Genomic DNA, 15,797 nt, shown 5'->3' with positions numbered 1-15,797 from the left:
ACCCCGCGCAAAAGCGGGAATATCAGTTGAAACAAGATTGACCTGCTCCACCACCACCACTGCAGTAGACTTTCCCAAGGCAAACTCGCTTTGCAGTATGGATACTGAATAACCAGGCACCGTCTTCTCGACACGTCAACGCCAATCCCCAAGTCGCGATCAAGGCGTTGAGTTGCTTATCAGTGCCATGAACTCGCAAAACCGCATACCGCTGCCCTGCCCTCTCGATGTCCGCCGCGACACAAGATGAAGGCGCTGCAACGCAGGCGAGGGGAATCTCGCCATCACCAAGCAGAGACCCGGACGCTGGACTGCGAGCGCTTACGCACTACGAGCGACGACTGCCACGATGGCGATATCGACTGCGCCAAAGGCTGATCCCCGTTGTGAGGTGGGAGACGCCATACCTGGCGAAGATGCAGCATGTCTGTCGCTCGTCATTCCTGGACTCCTATTTCTCGGTGACAGCGAATCTAGGAACACACACATTCTTCATGGCTTTCCTCCCCATCTGCTTCTGGTGTGGCTACCCTGATCTTGGACTTGCACTAGTCCACATGCTGGCTATGGGTGTCTATCTTAGCGGTGTCATGAAGGATATGCTGTGCCTACCACGGCCATTGTCGCCACCTCTACAGCGAATCACCATGTCTGGGTCGACGGCGCTGGAATATGGCTTTCCGTCCACCCATACGACGAATGCGGTGTCGGCAGCGCTTTACTTCGTCTACCAGCTTTATCTCAAGAAGGATGATCTATCAAGTACGAGTTACACGCTGCTGTCTCTTGGCTGCTACTGCTATGCGATCTCCATCACCCTCGGCAGGATGTACTGCGGCATGCACGGCTTCTTCGATGTAGCGATCGGCGCTATACTCGGAGCTTTCATCACCTGGCTCTGGATCGCTTTCGGAACAGACTATGCCACCTGGGTGGTAGCTGACGGCTGGTCCCGTCCGGGCATTGCGGTTGTGGCTCTGGGCCTTGCTGTCCGTTTTCACCCAGAGCCAGCCGACAATTGTCCTTGCTTCGACGACAGTGTCTCGTTCAACGGAGTGATCATGGGAATCGCGATTGGCATCTGGCAGCGCGTCGCGGCGAGCGGAGCTGTGAAAAGGCCCTTCTCAGCGAATTACGAGTTCTCCAACCTGGATCTGCTTAGGTCTGGCTTGCGTCTGCTGGGTGGCATTGTCGTGATCTTCCTATGGCGAGCCGTCGCTAAACCATCACTACTAAAGACTCTACCCCCAACTTTTCGATTTGTGGATGAGTGGGGTCTTATGATTCCTCGTCGCTACTTTCTGCAAGCTAGGTAGGTCTGATAAAAGAACATTGCTTTGCTCAATCGACCCTCTAACCATCTGCAGAGACTACAAGCAGGTGCCACAACTGAGGCGAGACGACAACGTCCTACCTGCTGCCGCCGACATTCCCTCAATGCTTTCTTCCTTTAAAACAGCGCGCAGACGAAGGATCTCCGTCGGTCCACAGTCAGAAGCTGATGCTCGTGAGTATCTCGCCAACCGGGAACAGAAGCGGAAGGACGACAGATCCGCAACTCGAGCCAGCCGCTTGTCGACATCGGCCGAACACCCGCCATCACCGCTTTCAAGCTATGGCGGGGGCGGAAGTACGGCAGACCAGAGCCCTCCACCGTCTATGGAGGTCGAGCAAGCTAGCAAGAGTCTACTTACGCCTCCACGAAGCGACGCTGGCACGCCAAGCGAAGGGAGTAGAGAGGAGGCTAAGAACGATCGCGAGATGTTCTCCGCTCTTGAGAAACCGCGAATACGCTACGATGCCGAAGTCATCACCAAGCTCGTTGTATATGCAGGTATGTGCCCTCTCCAGGACTTATGTGTGGCGCTTTACTGACCTCTGAAGGCATTGGCTGGCTAGCAGTAGAGGGCAACCCAGTGCTGTTCGAGTGGTTGGGTTTGACGTAGCTAGCGAAAGGTATATAGGACGAATGATAAATGGTATATAATATCTACCGCATCTTGTCTCGTCCTGCGTGCAATGGAAGCTTTCGATCCTCCGGTTAGAACGAAAGGCGATCTGAAGTCGCACGTGACAGCGAGCTAGCTTCGGCTAATTCCGGACTAGCCAAAGTGTACGCGACTCTTGAACGCGGTTCATCATACATGTAGGTTGTACATATCAACCAGCACAACACAACGAACGGCCAACGCACCACTTTTCGCTCGAAGACACCTTACCGTCGCTGCTGAAATAAGCGTATCGACATCAACACAATTGGCGCAATCGGCGAAAGGCCACTAAAACAGCATCTCCTGAACACTTGGAGGGGAAGGAGAACGATGAAGACACATCACAAGACTGGAGGACGATAGACATCATGGAGGACCCCTTGGTCCAAGGTGTCAACGGGCTGGCGAACGGGACACCGACGACATCCTCATCGCAGCCGACCGTCAATCCGGACGACATCATCAGATATCTTGCCAGTGTTCTCGAAGTGACACTTGGTGCGGCAAGAGAAGACTTAGAGCAGCCTGGAAACCTCTTGCATGAGTCAGTCATCGACGACACTGTCGCACGATGCACACGATTCGCGCTCGAGTCTCAAGTCGCACTCTATGTGCTGAAGCAGGCCGCGACCCCTCAGCAGAATGGGCAGGTGAACGGCGATGGCCCACACGCTGAGGAGGTGTATACGCTCAGCTCGGAAGTTGCATACTCTTCACAGACGATTGGCTGCGTGGCGTTTCTCAAGCGGCCTATACCACTCTCGCCTGATGTGCCTATCAGCCGCCAGGTCTCCGTGGTCAACATCCCACTCGGCAATAGCTTGGGTGGCGCAGACTCAGGCTCGGCGGCTTCACCATACGAGAGCCTTCACTCACTCGTGCGCGGCGCACTCACGCCCCTGTTTGAGGCCGCAGCGAGAGGATCCGAATCGGCGACTGAGAGGTTGAGGCAAGATGGAGAGTCACGGACAGGTGTGTCTGGAGCTCGGAGGAGGTTGGCAGACCTTGAGGTCAGCCTGCAGAACCTTCAGCAGAATATCGAGGTGGAGGGACCTCAGCTGCAAGTCCACGACGCAGTCAGGAAACAGCTCGCTGAGAGCAAGGGCAACTGGCAAGAGGCTGCTACACGGATACCTGATGAGCTGGTCACCGATGGGCAATTCCTCAACCGATTACAAGGCACGGCGAACGAGTGGATCAAACAGATACAGCATTTCACGAAGACGGCTGAAGACCGGCCTGTGCTCACCACCACGCAGGAGAAGAATTACTGGCTAGCAATGGAAAACGCCATCGACAGTATCGAAGTGCAGATGGGCGCTGGTGGTGTTTCTCTGACGATGGAGATACTCAAAAAGGCGAAGAGACATGGTACCACAGCGAGCTTTAGGGATGACACTGGCTTGAGAGAAACGAAGAACAAGGTACAGCAGTACAACCAACTCTTCAATGGCTTCCCGATCGAGGAGATGCTATCGGCCACATCGATCGAGAAGCTCCGGGACACTCTAGACGATGTCTTCTCGCACCTGAACAAGAAGCTTCGTGTGTGTACATACCCGGTCTACAGAGCACTGCCTCTGGTGGAGGCCATCTCCGCCGATCTCGACAACCGTCTGCATGATCTACTGCACGGCCGAACACTGATGCACCTTGCGTTTGACGAGTTCCAGCGGACTGTGGCGCAAGTGGGCGAGATCTGGGCGTTTTGGGACGACGACATTAAAGAGTTCACCAACGTCGCGCGAGACATCACTCGAAGGCGAGGCGGCAAGTTCATTCCCATCAAGATCCAGAAGCGGCACAACCTCACAGAGGACCGATTGAGCTACATCGAGAACTTCCGCAAGAACCATGAGCAGCTACAGAGGACAATCGTCAATGTTTTGGGTCCTGACGACAGCGAGATTGACGCAGGCGAAGGCGCGAATGGTAACGTCGTTGTGGAAGAGATGGGCGATGTTGATGCCATCGAGGAGATCTCGCAAGCATATCTGGTCGTTAAGGACGTCGATGTGCTCGACGTCTCAGCTGAAGGAACTCGGCTCTGGACCCAGGCCGAGCAGGCGTACAATGAGAGGACGTCGCGGGTCGAGAACTCCATCATCGCCCGTCTTCGAGACCGCTTGGCTGTTGCGAAGACTGCGAACGAAATGTTCCGTGTCTTTTCCAAATTCAACGCACTCTTTGTCCGGCCCAAAATTCGCGGTGCTATCGCAGAGTATCAGGTCCAGCTCATTAGCAACGTCAGGGAGGACATCGAATCGCTGCAGGAGCGCTTCACTCATCAATACGGCCATTCGGAATCTCACGCCATGGCACAGCTGCACGATCTTCCTCCTATATCTGGCGCCATCATCCGAGCTCGCCAGATCGAAAGGCAGCTTGACAGCTACATGGGCAAAGTGGAAGACATTCTGGGAGCGCAGTGGGCGCAGCACACGGATGGGCAAAAGCTTTACAATCTGGGTGAAGGGTTCCGGAAGAAGCTCGACACCAGGCCAGTATTCGACGACTGGTTGCGTGATATCAATCGGCGGCATCTCTCCATCTCTGGACGACTCTTCGCTATCAGCCAAAACCGTGCGAAGGGCAACCAGCTTGAGATCTACGTGAACTTTGACTCCCAGGTCATCACCTTGTTCAAGGAGGTCCGTAATCTGCTCTGGCTGAACTTCAACGTGCCCCATGCCATCAGCAACGTCTCGAAAGAGGCTCGGCGTGTGTATCCATTCGCAGTCAGCTTGATGGAGAGCTTGAACACACTTGGCCAAACGAACCAGACCATCGCTACCATGAGCGGCGTCACGATGCTTCTGAGTGGTTACCGCAATGATGTGCAGGCCTTCATCGCAAAAGGAACGCCTTTACGGTGGGACACTTTCGTGCTGGCATACGACGTCCACGTCCGACATCAGGCAGACGATGTGCTTGGACGATCTTCAGGCGACGACAAGCTGCATGTGCAGTTCGTGCGGAATCTTGGGAGCGCCGTCGCGACTCTTCAAAGCAAAGTCTCGACGCTCTCGACTATACAGGTCGCGGTGGATGCTGCGTTGCGAGAGCTGCAGACCTGCCTTTTCACTCACGATGCTTTCCAGTCTCTTCTTGAGTCGTTGCAACGATCGATCGACCAGCTGAACCTCGAAGGCTACGCCAACATCGGCTACTGGGTGACGAAGACCAATGAGAAGGTCGTCGACGCGCTACTAGCGAGGCTGCAACGAGCCTTGAAGGACTGGAATGCCGACTTCGATCTTGGTGTGCCGGACGAGCAACAGAACAAGGAGCCGGGCACGCCCAACGTCGAAACCTCTGCTCATGACATCGTCATGCAGAATCAGCTGATCCAGCTAGAGCCTCCGCTGGAAGATGCGAAAGCTGGCTGGCTGGCCAATCTGCACGACTGGCTCGGCATAGTATGCAATTTGCCCAAACTGCAGGCCTCACGATTCGAAAGTGCTTTGACCGTGGGGACTGCGAGGGAAGCGACAGCTTACACCGAGCTTGCTCAGATGTGCATTCAGACTCTTGGTGATTTGTACGAGCAGATTGACCTCAAGCTCTCCGTTGCTCAGAAGTACGTGGATGAATGGCTGCAGTTTCAGAGTCTCTGGGATCTACAGCTCGATCAGATCCAGGATGACTTGGGCGAAGAGCTCGATCTATGGCTGCAACTCATTCTGGAGATCCGGCAGAAGCGAGACACGTTCGACACGTCGGGGATGCGGCGCTCATTCGGCCATCTGGTCATCAACTACGAGCAAGTGCAAGCGAAGGTCAATGCCAAGTACGATCAATGGCAGCATGATCTTCTTGCCCACTTCTCCGGCCTCTATGCTACACGCTTGGTGGACGTTTATGCCGAGCTGCAGCGGGCAAGGAAGGATCTTGAGGGACAGTCAATGCAAGCTTCGTCAACATCGCAAGCAGTGTCCTTCATCACCGTTGTCCAGAACTGCAAACGGCAGACCAAGGTGTGGGAACCGGAGATGGAGACGTTCCGACAGGGACAGCAGACGTTGTCAAGGCTGAGGTTTCAGTACCCCAAGGACTGGCTTTACGTAGAGCAAGTCGACCACGAATGGACGGCGCTTGTGGAGGTGCTCGAGAGGAAGAGCAAGCTCATTGCCGACCAGACCGACGCACTGAAAGCCAAGATCATCGCGGAAGATGGTGTGGTCTCAAGGAAGGTCGCCGAAGTCACCGAGCGATGGAACGAGGAGCGACCTGTGTCTGGTTCGATACCACCGGCTGAAGCTGTCTCAACGCTGGATACCTTCGACAAGGAGCTCAGCCACTTTCGTGAGCAGTCTGAGATGGTGTCGAGAGCCAAAGAGGCCTTGGAGCTCCCTGCAGGTCCTGACAACATGCTGGTGACGCTACTGGAGGAAGTTCAAGACTTCAAGTCAGTATGGGCCAACCTCACCATTGTTTGGGATCAGCTCAACGACCTTCGTGACCAGCCTTGGAACAGCATCCAGCCGCGCAAGCTTCGCCAGGCCCTCGACAACCTCATTAAGACTACGAAAGAGATGCCGAGCCGTATGAGACAGTATGCTGCGTTCGAGCATGTCCAGTCGGTGTTGCGCCAGCTGCTCAAGATCAACCCGTTGCTGACAGAGCTGCGGTCAGATGCTGTGCGTGAGCGGCATTGGGTCAAGATCTTCAAGACACTGCAGCCATCGAAGCGGTACTCTGCCATATCCATGACACTTGGCGACGTCTGGGATCTTCAGCTGGGTGTTAACGAGTCAGCCATCCGAGATGTCATCACGCAAGCGCAAGGCGAGATGGCTCTTGAGGAGTTCGTGCGATCTGTGCGCGAGCACTGGCAGAACTACACGCTCGATCTGGTCAACTACCAGAACAAATGCCGGTTGATTCGCGGCTGGGACGAGCTGTTCACCAAGTGCAGTGATCACCTCAATTCTTTGCAGGCTATGAGACACTCACCATACTACAAGGAGTTTGAGGAAGAGGCATCGTCCTGGGAAGACAAGCTCAACCGCATCCACGTGCTGTTCGACGTCTGGATCGACGTCCAACGGCAGTGGGTCTACCTCGAGGGTGTCTTCACTGGAAATGCCGACATCAAGCACCTGCTACCAATCGAGTCGGCGCGCTTTGCCAACATCAACAGCGAGTTCACCAATGTGCTCAAGAAGGTCTACCGCTCCCCGCAGGTCCTCGAGGTCTTGAATATCCCGGATGTGCAGAAGTCACTGGAGCGTCTGGCGGATCTGTTGAACAAAATCCAGAAAGCACTCGGTGAGTACCTCGAGAAGGAGAGAGTATCGTTCCCACGCTTCTACTTCGTTGGTGATGAGGATTTGCTCGAGATCATCGGCAACAGCAACGACACCCTCCGCATCGCGAAGCACCTGCGCAAGATGTTCGCTGGTATATCCGGCCTTGTCATGGACGAGGAAACGGAAACGAACATCCTGGGATTGACGTCGAAGGAAGGAGAGCAGATCATGCTGCGAAAGCCCATTTCGCTTACAGCTACTCCGAAGATCAACGACTGGCTGAAGGCATTGGAGACTGGCATGCGGGAGACGCTTTCAGACTCGCTGGTCGATGCAGTCAAGGAGTTTGCCGACATCACTGAAGACAACACATCTGTTTTCGAGGACTACATCACCAACTACCCGGCTCAGATAGTCGTCCTCGCATCTCAAGCTTGCTGGACCGACCAGGTCAACGCTGCACTCCAGAAAGGTGGCCCAGCACTGCAAGAGCTGTTCGACACCCTAGTGGTGCGTCTCAAATTCCTGGCCGCGACGGTGCTAGGAGACCTTGAGCCGATCTACAGAAAGAAGTGCGAGCACCTGATCACTGAGTTTGTGCACCAGCGCGATGTGGTGGCGAAGCTCATGGAGAGCAGTGCAGATTCACTCGGTCACTACATGTGGCTGCTGCAGATGCGATACGACTTCGATCCTAGTGTGGCGCCGCTGGAGCGTATGCAAATCAAGGTCGCCAATGCCACGCTCGCCTACGGGTTCGAATACTTGGGTGTACCTGAGAGACTCGTAAGGACTCCTTTGACAGACCGCTGCTTCCTCACTTTGAGCCAGGCATTGAGTCAACGCCTGGGTGGCTCGCCTTACGGACCAGCTGGTACTGGCAAGACTGAGTCAGTCAAGGCGCTCGGTGTACAGCTGGGACGATTCACTCTGGTCTTCAACTGTGACGACACCTTCGACTTCCAGGCTATGGGCCGTATCTTCCTCGGGCTGTCGCAGGTCGGTGCTTGGGGGTGCTTCGATGAGTTCAACAGATTGGAGGAGCGCATCTTGTCCGCTGTGTCGCAGCAGATTCAGAACATCCAAGTCGGCCTGCGGAAGCGTGTCCAGGATGTGAATGCACAAATCGAGCTCATCGGCCGCCAGCTCAAAGTCCACCCGCTCACCGGCATGTTCATCACTATGAACCCGGGCTACGCTGGTCGTTCGAATCTGCCAGACAATTTGAAGAAGCTGTTCCGCAGTGTCGCCATGTCCAAGCCGGACAAGGAAGTCATTGCAGAAGTTATGCTGTTCTCCCAGGGCTTTGCAGAGGCGAAGGCGCTGTCACGACAAACAGTGCCGTTCTTTGATACTTGCAAAGCTACTCTCTCCGATCAGCCACATTACGATTTCGGTCTGCGTGCATTGAAGAGCGTGCTCGTCAGCTCTGGTGGGCTTAAGAGGCTCCGACTGGCTGCTGGCAGCGAGCAAGCATCAGACGCCGTTGTCGAGCCGCAGATCATTGTGCAGAGTATTCGAGAGACCATCGCACCCAAGCTGGTTCGACATGACGCATTGAGGATGCAGGAAATCGAAGCTGAAGCATTTCCTGGAGTGCAGTACATGCCCGCAGCCTTGGATGACCTTCGCAAGGCTCTTCAAGAAGTTGTAGAAGAGCGCAAGCTTGTCGCTACCGATGCATGGATCACGAAGGTTATCCAGCTTTACCAGATCCAAAGCCTGCATCATGGTGTGATGATGGTTGGAAGCTCTGGCACTGGCAAGTCAACAGCTTGGCAGGCTCTTCTGGCAGCCTTGCAAAAGGTGAATGGTGTAGAAGGGGTCTGCCATGTCATCGACCCTAAGGTCATGTCGAAGGAGAGCTTGTACGGCAGCTTGGACAGCACGACAAGGGAATGGACCGATGGCCTCTTCACCAGCATTCTCAGGAAGGTCGTTGACAATCTCCGTGGCGAGGACAGCAAGCGGCATTGGATCGTGTTTGACGGAGACGTCGATCCGGAGTGGGTGGAGAACCTCAACAGTGTGCTCGACGACAACAAGCTCTTGACGCTGCCAAACGGTGAGCGCCTTGGCCTACCTCCCAACGTCCGCATCATGTTTGAGGTCGAGACACTCAAGTACGCTACTCTTGCGACTGTGAGTCGATGTGGTATGGTCTGGTTCAGCGACGATACTGTCGAACTGGACGTAATGCTGTCAAGAAACCTGGCTCAGCTAGCCACCGCCGCGTTCGAGGACCTCGAAGACGACACTGCAGCATCCGCACCCGTCGAGACAAGGCTGGCATTGCAGTCGCTCATGGCGGATATACTCAGGCAGAGACTCACAGCGGACGACTTCACCAAGAAAGCGCTGGAGCAATGCCAGCCGCTCAAGCACATCATGGAGTTCACTTCCATCCGGGCTCTGGGTACGCTGTTCTCGCTCTTACGCAAGGCGTGCAGATCTGTCCTTGAGTACAACATCCAGCATTCGGACTTCCCATTGAGCGACGAGCAGATCGACACGTACCTCTCCAAGAAGGTATTGGTCGCCGCAGTCTGGTCCTTCACTGGCGACTGTCCACTGCTCGACCGCAAATCATTCGGCGACTTCTTAGCAGGCCTAGCTGCCGTGGAGATGCCTGTCTTGACCGAGCAGTCGTCTTTGATCGACTACGATGTGTCGCTTCCCGATGGCGCCTGGACGCCGTGGCAAAACCAAGTGCCTTCGATCGAGGTGAACACGCACTCTGTTACTCAGACAGATCTGGTCATACCGACCCTGGACACCGTCCGACACGAAGATGTGCTCTACTCTTTCTTGGCTGAACATAAGCCACTGCTGCTGTGCGGACCTCCTGGGTCAGGCAAGACGATGACGCTTTTCAGTGCTCTGAGGAAGCTGCCAAACATGGAGACTGTCGGACTCAACTTCTCCAGCGCCACAACCCCCGACCTGCTCGTTAAGACGCTGGAGCAATACTGCGACTACAAGAAGTCTCTTAGCGGTGTGACGATGGCACCAAGGCAGATCGGCCGGTGGCTTGTTGTCTTCTGCGATGAGATCAATTTGCCAGCGCCTGATAAGTATGGCACACAGCGCGTTATCTCCTTCCTCCGACAACTGGTGGAGCACGGAGGCTTCTGGCGCACTACAACCAAGACCTGGGTCACGCTGGAGCGCATTCAGTTCGTTGGTGCTTGCAATCCGCCTACGGATGCCGGCCGTACTCCCCTTGGCCTCCGTTTCCTACGGCACGCACCACTGGTCATGGTTGACTACCCTGGAGAGCTCTCGCTGAACCAGATCTATGGAACGTTCAACAATGCAATCCTGAAGATCATTCCAACGCTGCGCGGGTACGCCGATGCTTTGACGCAAGCCATGATCCACGTGTATCTTCAATCGCAACGCCGATTTACACCAGACATTCAACCACATTACGTCTACTCGCCTCGTGAGCTGACGAGGTGGGTGCGTGCAATCTACGAGGCCATCCGACCCTTGGAGACGCTGTCACTCGAAGGTCTGGTTCGCATCTGGGCTCATGAAGCGCTCAGACTGTTCTCCGACAGACTCATAGCCGATGATGAGCGCCAGTGGACCGAAGACGCCGTCAACAAGGCTGCGTTGGATTTCTTCCCGAACATCGACGAGAACGCGGCGCTACAGAGACCGATCCTCTTCTCCAACTGGCTGTCGAAGAACTACGTGCCAGTCGGCCGCGATCAGCTGCGGGACTTTGTCAAAGCCAGACTGCGCACATTCTGTGAAGAGGAATTGGACGTGCCACTGGTCCTGTTCAACGACGTTCTGGAGCATGTCCTTCGGATTGACCGGGTATTCCGGCAGCCGCAGGGCCATCTCATCCTCATCGGTGTCAGTGGTAGCGGCAAGACGACCCTCTCACGATTCGTCGCCTGGATGAACGGCTTGTCAGTGTTCCAGATCAAGGTCCACGGCAAATACTCCTCGGAAGACTTCGATGAAGATCTTCGCAACGTGCTCAGGAGATGCGGGTGCAAGGGAGAGAAGATCTGCTTCATCATGGACGAGTCTAACGTGCTCGATTCTGGCTTCTTGGAGCGGATGAACACTCTCCTGGCCAACGGCGAAGTGCCTGGCTTGTTCGAAGGCGACGAATATGCAACCCTCATGACAGCTTGCAAAGAAGGCGCTCAGCGACAGGGCCTTCTTCTGGACTCGCAAGAAGAGCTGTACAAGTGGTTCACTCAGCAGATCGTACGAAATCTACACGTGGTCTTTACCATGAACCCGCCAACCGAAGGCTTATCATCGAAAGCGGCGACCAGCCCTGCGCTCTTCAATCGATGTGTGCTCAACTGGTTCGGTGACTGGTCGGATCAGGCGCTCTACCAGGTGGCGTATGAACTCACCCAAGCTGTCGACATTGACAAAGGCAACTACAACGCACCGGACAGCCTGCCTGTAGAGTTTGATCAACTCGAGATGCCGCTCTCGCACCGTGATGCTGTGGTCAATGGCATGGTTCACGTCCATCATTCTCTTCGCCACTTCAACCAACGCCTCCAGCGGCAGCAGAACAAGATGACCTACCTGACGCCCCGACAATTCTTGGACTTTGTGGCTCAGTTCGTCAAGCTCTTCAACGAGAAGCGTGATGACCTCGAGGAGCAGCAACGCCATCTGAACGTTGGATTGGACAAACTCCGCGAGACAGTTGACAAGGTTTCTGAGCTCAAGAAGAGCCTTGCAGAGAAGAAGTCTGAGCTTGAAAAGAAGGACGCAGAAGCAGGCGAGAAGCTGCAGCGTATGGTCGCAGACCAGAGGGAGGCCGAGCAGCGCCGTGCTACTTCGCTAGAGGTCCAGGCTGCGCTTGAGAAGCAAGAGAAGGAGGTCGCTTCAAGGCGACAAGTGGTCATGGAGGACCTTGCCAAAGCGGAGCCTGCTGTCGTCGAAGCACAGAGGAGCGTTCAGAACATCAAGCGCCAGCATCTGACAGAGGTCAGGTCTATGCAGAACCCTCCAGCGGGTGTCAAGCTTGCACTGGAGGCCGTATGTACCCTGCTTGGGCACAAGATCGTCGACTGGAAGAGCATTGGCAGCATCATTCGGCGAGACGACTTTATCGCCAGCATCGTTGGCTACGACAATGAGAAGCAGATGACGCCCCAGCAGAGAGTGCGGATGCGGAAGGAGTACTTGTCGAACGATGACTTCACCTTCGAGAAGGTGAACAGAGCCAGTAAGGCCTGCGGGCCTCTTGTCCAATGGGTCGAGGCGCAGGTGAACTACTCCGAGATCCTGGACCGCGTTGGTCCTCTTCGAGACGAGGTTGACCAGCTAGAAGAAGCAGCGCTTCAGACCAAGGCCGAAGCGAAAGCAATCGAGAATACCTTGACTGAGCTGGAGCAGAGTATCGCCACGTACAAGTCCGAGTACGCTGCTCTGATCAGCCAGACTGAGGCCATCAAAGCCGAGATGACTCGAGTGCAATCAAAAGTCGACCGCAGCATGCGCTTGCTGAACAGCCTCTCGTCCGAGCGCGGCCGTTGGGAAGAGAGCAGCAAGACATTTGAAGTGCAGATGGAGACCATTATCGGTGATGTTTTCCTTGCCGCTGCGTTCCTGGCGTATGCTGGGCTGTATGACCAACAGTACCGCCGTGCAATGGTTGAGGACTGGTCGATTCATCTTTCTGCTTCCGGCATTGCGTTCAAGTCGCAGAATTCGCTCTCTGAGTATCTGTCAACGGCAGACGAGCGGCAGCAGTGGCACCAGAACGCTCTACCGGTGGATGAGCTATGCACTGAGAACGCCATCATGCTTAAGCGATACAACCGGTACCCTCTCATCATCGATCCCTCCGGACGTGTTACCGACTTCTTGCAGAACGAGAGCAAGGATCGCAAGTTGACGGTGACCAGCTTCCTGGACAGCTCCTTCGTCAAGCAATTGGAGAGTGCACTACGGTTCGGCAACCCTATCTTGATCCAGGACGCAGAGCACATTGATCCGATACTCAACCATGTGTTGAACAAGGAATACCAGAGGACTGGAGGTCGTGTCTTGATTCAACTTGGCCGGCAAGAGATTGACTTTTCGCCAGCGTTCAAGCTCTACCTCTCAACTAGAGATCCATCAGCACGCTTCGCTCCAGACGTCTGCAGTAGGACGACCTTTGTCAACTTCACGGTCACCCAGAGCAGTCTGAAGACTCAGACCTTGAACGACGTCTTGAAGTCGGAGCGGCCAGATGTGGACGAGCGGAGGTCGAATCTCGTCAAGCTGCAAGGCGAGTTCACTCAGCGACTGCGCCGCCTCGAGCGTATGCTGCTTCAGGCCCTCAACGAATCTCGTGGCAATATTCTGGACGATGAGAACGTCATCCAAACACTGGAGACGCTCAAGAACGAGGCCGCAGAGATCACTGCAAAGGCTGCGGAGACCGAAGGTGTCATGACAGACGTCAACAACATCATGACCAGCTACGAAAAGATCGCTCAATCATGTTCGGCCATTTTCGCTGTTCTGGAACAGCTGTACCACGTCCACCACTTTTACCAGTTCTCGCTGCAGTCCTTTGTCGACATCTTCGAGTCGGTGCTTGCAACTGCCCGGGCCTCGTCGGAACAAGATGGCAAGCGTCGGGTAGATGCTATCGTTCAGAATCTCTTCAGCAGAGTTTACCATGAAACCTCAGCGTCACTTCTACAGCGCGACCGCTTGACGTTTGCAGTGTTGCTTGCACAGGCCGCACCTTACGCCATGGACAAGAGCCTCGTTGACACTCTAATCGATCCAACTCTTCCTGGTAGCGATACCATCTCATCGCCAGAGGTCAGGTCGGAGGCAATGGCGACTGCGTCACGGATTGCAGCAGTCAAGGATCTGGTGGCGAAGATCTCGGATGCTGATTGGGATGCATTCCTCGCTGCCGACGAGGCTGAAAAGTCTGTGCCAGGTATCTCATCTGTGACTGGTAACGACAACGACAAGGCGCTGAACGAACTTCTGCTGGTTAAGCTATTCCGAGTTGACCGTCTGGTGCCCGCCACCGAGCGTTTTGTCAACACAGTCTTCGGCAGCTCTTTCTTGGACGTCGCAGAAGATCTTGACCGCATCGCCACGAGCGTAGCAGCCAGCTCGCCAATCGCCTTGTGCTCCAGCCCAGGCTTCGACGCCAGTTACAAGGTCGACCAGCTCGTCGAGCGCATGCAGGCCAACTGTACTAGCGTGGCGATGGGATCAAATGAGAGCGTCGCCAGCGCCGACGCAGCTCTGGCCAGTGCTGCGGCGAATGGCTCTTGGGTCCTCATCAAGAACGTACATCTGGCCGCGGATTGGCTCCAAAACCTGGTCAAGCGCATCGATTCTCTCAAGCCGAACAAGGACTTCCGCCTATTCTTGTCGATGGAGACCAGCCCCAAGATCTCCTCGAGCTTACTGCGAGCGTCGCGGGTATTGATGTACGAACAGCCAGCCGGCATCCGCGCCAATATGCGAGACTCGCTTTCGTCACTACCGGACAAGGCAGTACAGCAGCCAGTCGAGAAAGCGAGAGTACACTTCCTCCTCTCCTACCTGCACGCCGTAGTCCAAGAGCGACTCCGCTACGCACCTCTCCTCGGCTGGAAAGGCCTCTGGGAATTCAACGATGCCGACTACGAGTGCTCCGCCTTCATCATCCAATGGTGGACCGACCACGTTGCGCGCGGCCGCTCCAACATCGCTCCTCGAGCCATCCCATGGGATATGCTACGTGTGCTGATCGCAGAGATGTACGGCGGCAAGGTTGACGACGCCGCTGATTTTGCGGAGCTCATTGCACTCGTCAATAAGACCTTAACGGCTGACGCTTTTGAGGAGGGTTTCAACGTCATCGGCGAAGTGGCTGGAGATCAGGACGTCGGGATGGTACTGCCGAGCGGGACAGCCAAGAAGGATTTCCTGCAGTGGGTGAAGGCGTTGCCGGAGCGCGAGCCTCCTACGTACCTGGGCCTGCCAGCGAATGCGGAGAAGTTGCTCCTGGTCGCGCATGCGGAGGAGATGCTGAAGAATTTGAAGACGGTTATGGGACAGTTGGACGAGGGGGAGAGTGTGATGGCGGAGGTTGAGGAGGTGTGAGATGGTGTTTCGTATGTTGTGCTTTGTGGGCGTTTGAGGGTGACGGGGTGGATGGGCTGGGTTTGTGTAGAGTGTGCATTGCGGATGGCGTTGCTGGCCTGCTGCATTCACAGCGCTATACCCGTGGGCATTGAGAATGTCGTTTATTTTAGTAGGTGGTGGGATTAGTGAGTTCTAGCTATGTGTGTATCAGATTGGTTGAGATCCATACCAGCTTCTTCCACTTGTTCTCACATTGATGCCTTGCTTGTACTTGAGTTCGTCCACAGTGACTGCCGGGAGTGGTCATTGTCGTCAACATCCTGCACCGACGACCAAAATTTGATCGTCCACTGCTAAAGCCACGCACATCGCTCCTGCCACATAACACCCCACTCGGGCCCCTTCCGCTCGGGTATCGATTCGAATAGCCAAGCGTGCCGTCGCACAGAGATCTCTGTTTCAACATTGGAGCGTA

The 15,797-nt window shown here is 55.2% G+C and overlaps 1 protein-coding gene across 1 annotated transcript; it reads left to right on the top strand.

Moving 5' to 3' along the window:
* Window positions 1–227: 227 nt before the first annotated feature.
* DYN1 (dynein heavy chain) lies at window positions 228–15,340 on the top strand (the record flags this gene model as incomplete). Its single annotated transcript, XM_064806522.1, has 3 exons — window positions 228–1,312; window positions 1,368–1,834; window positions 2,289–15,340. 3 exons carry the CDS (start codon window positions 228–230, stop codon window positions 15,338–15,340), a joined length of 14,604 nt encoding a protein of 4,867 aa, XP_064655339.1.
* Window positions 15,341–15,797: the final 457 nt, after the last annotated feature.

Source organism: Saxophila tyrrhenica, assembly GCF_035928015.1.
Source record: "Saxophila tyrrhenica strain CCFEE 5935 chromosome Unknown scaffold_17, whole genome shotgun sequence".
Taxonomy (NCBI): domain Eukaryota; kingdom Fungi; phylum Ascomycota; class Dothideomycetes; order Mycosphaerellales; family Extremaceae; genus Saxophila; species Saxophila tyrrhenica.
Note: the sequence above shows the minus strand (reverse complement) of the source record. Positions and strands in the feature narration are given on the sequence as shown.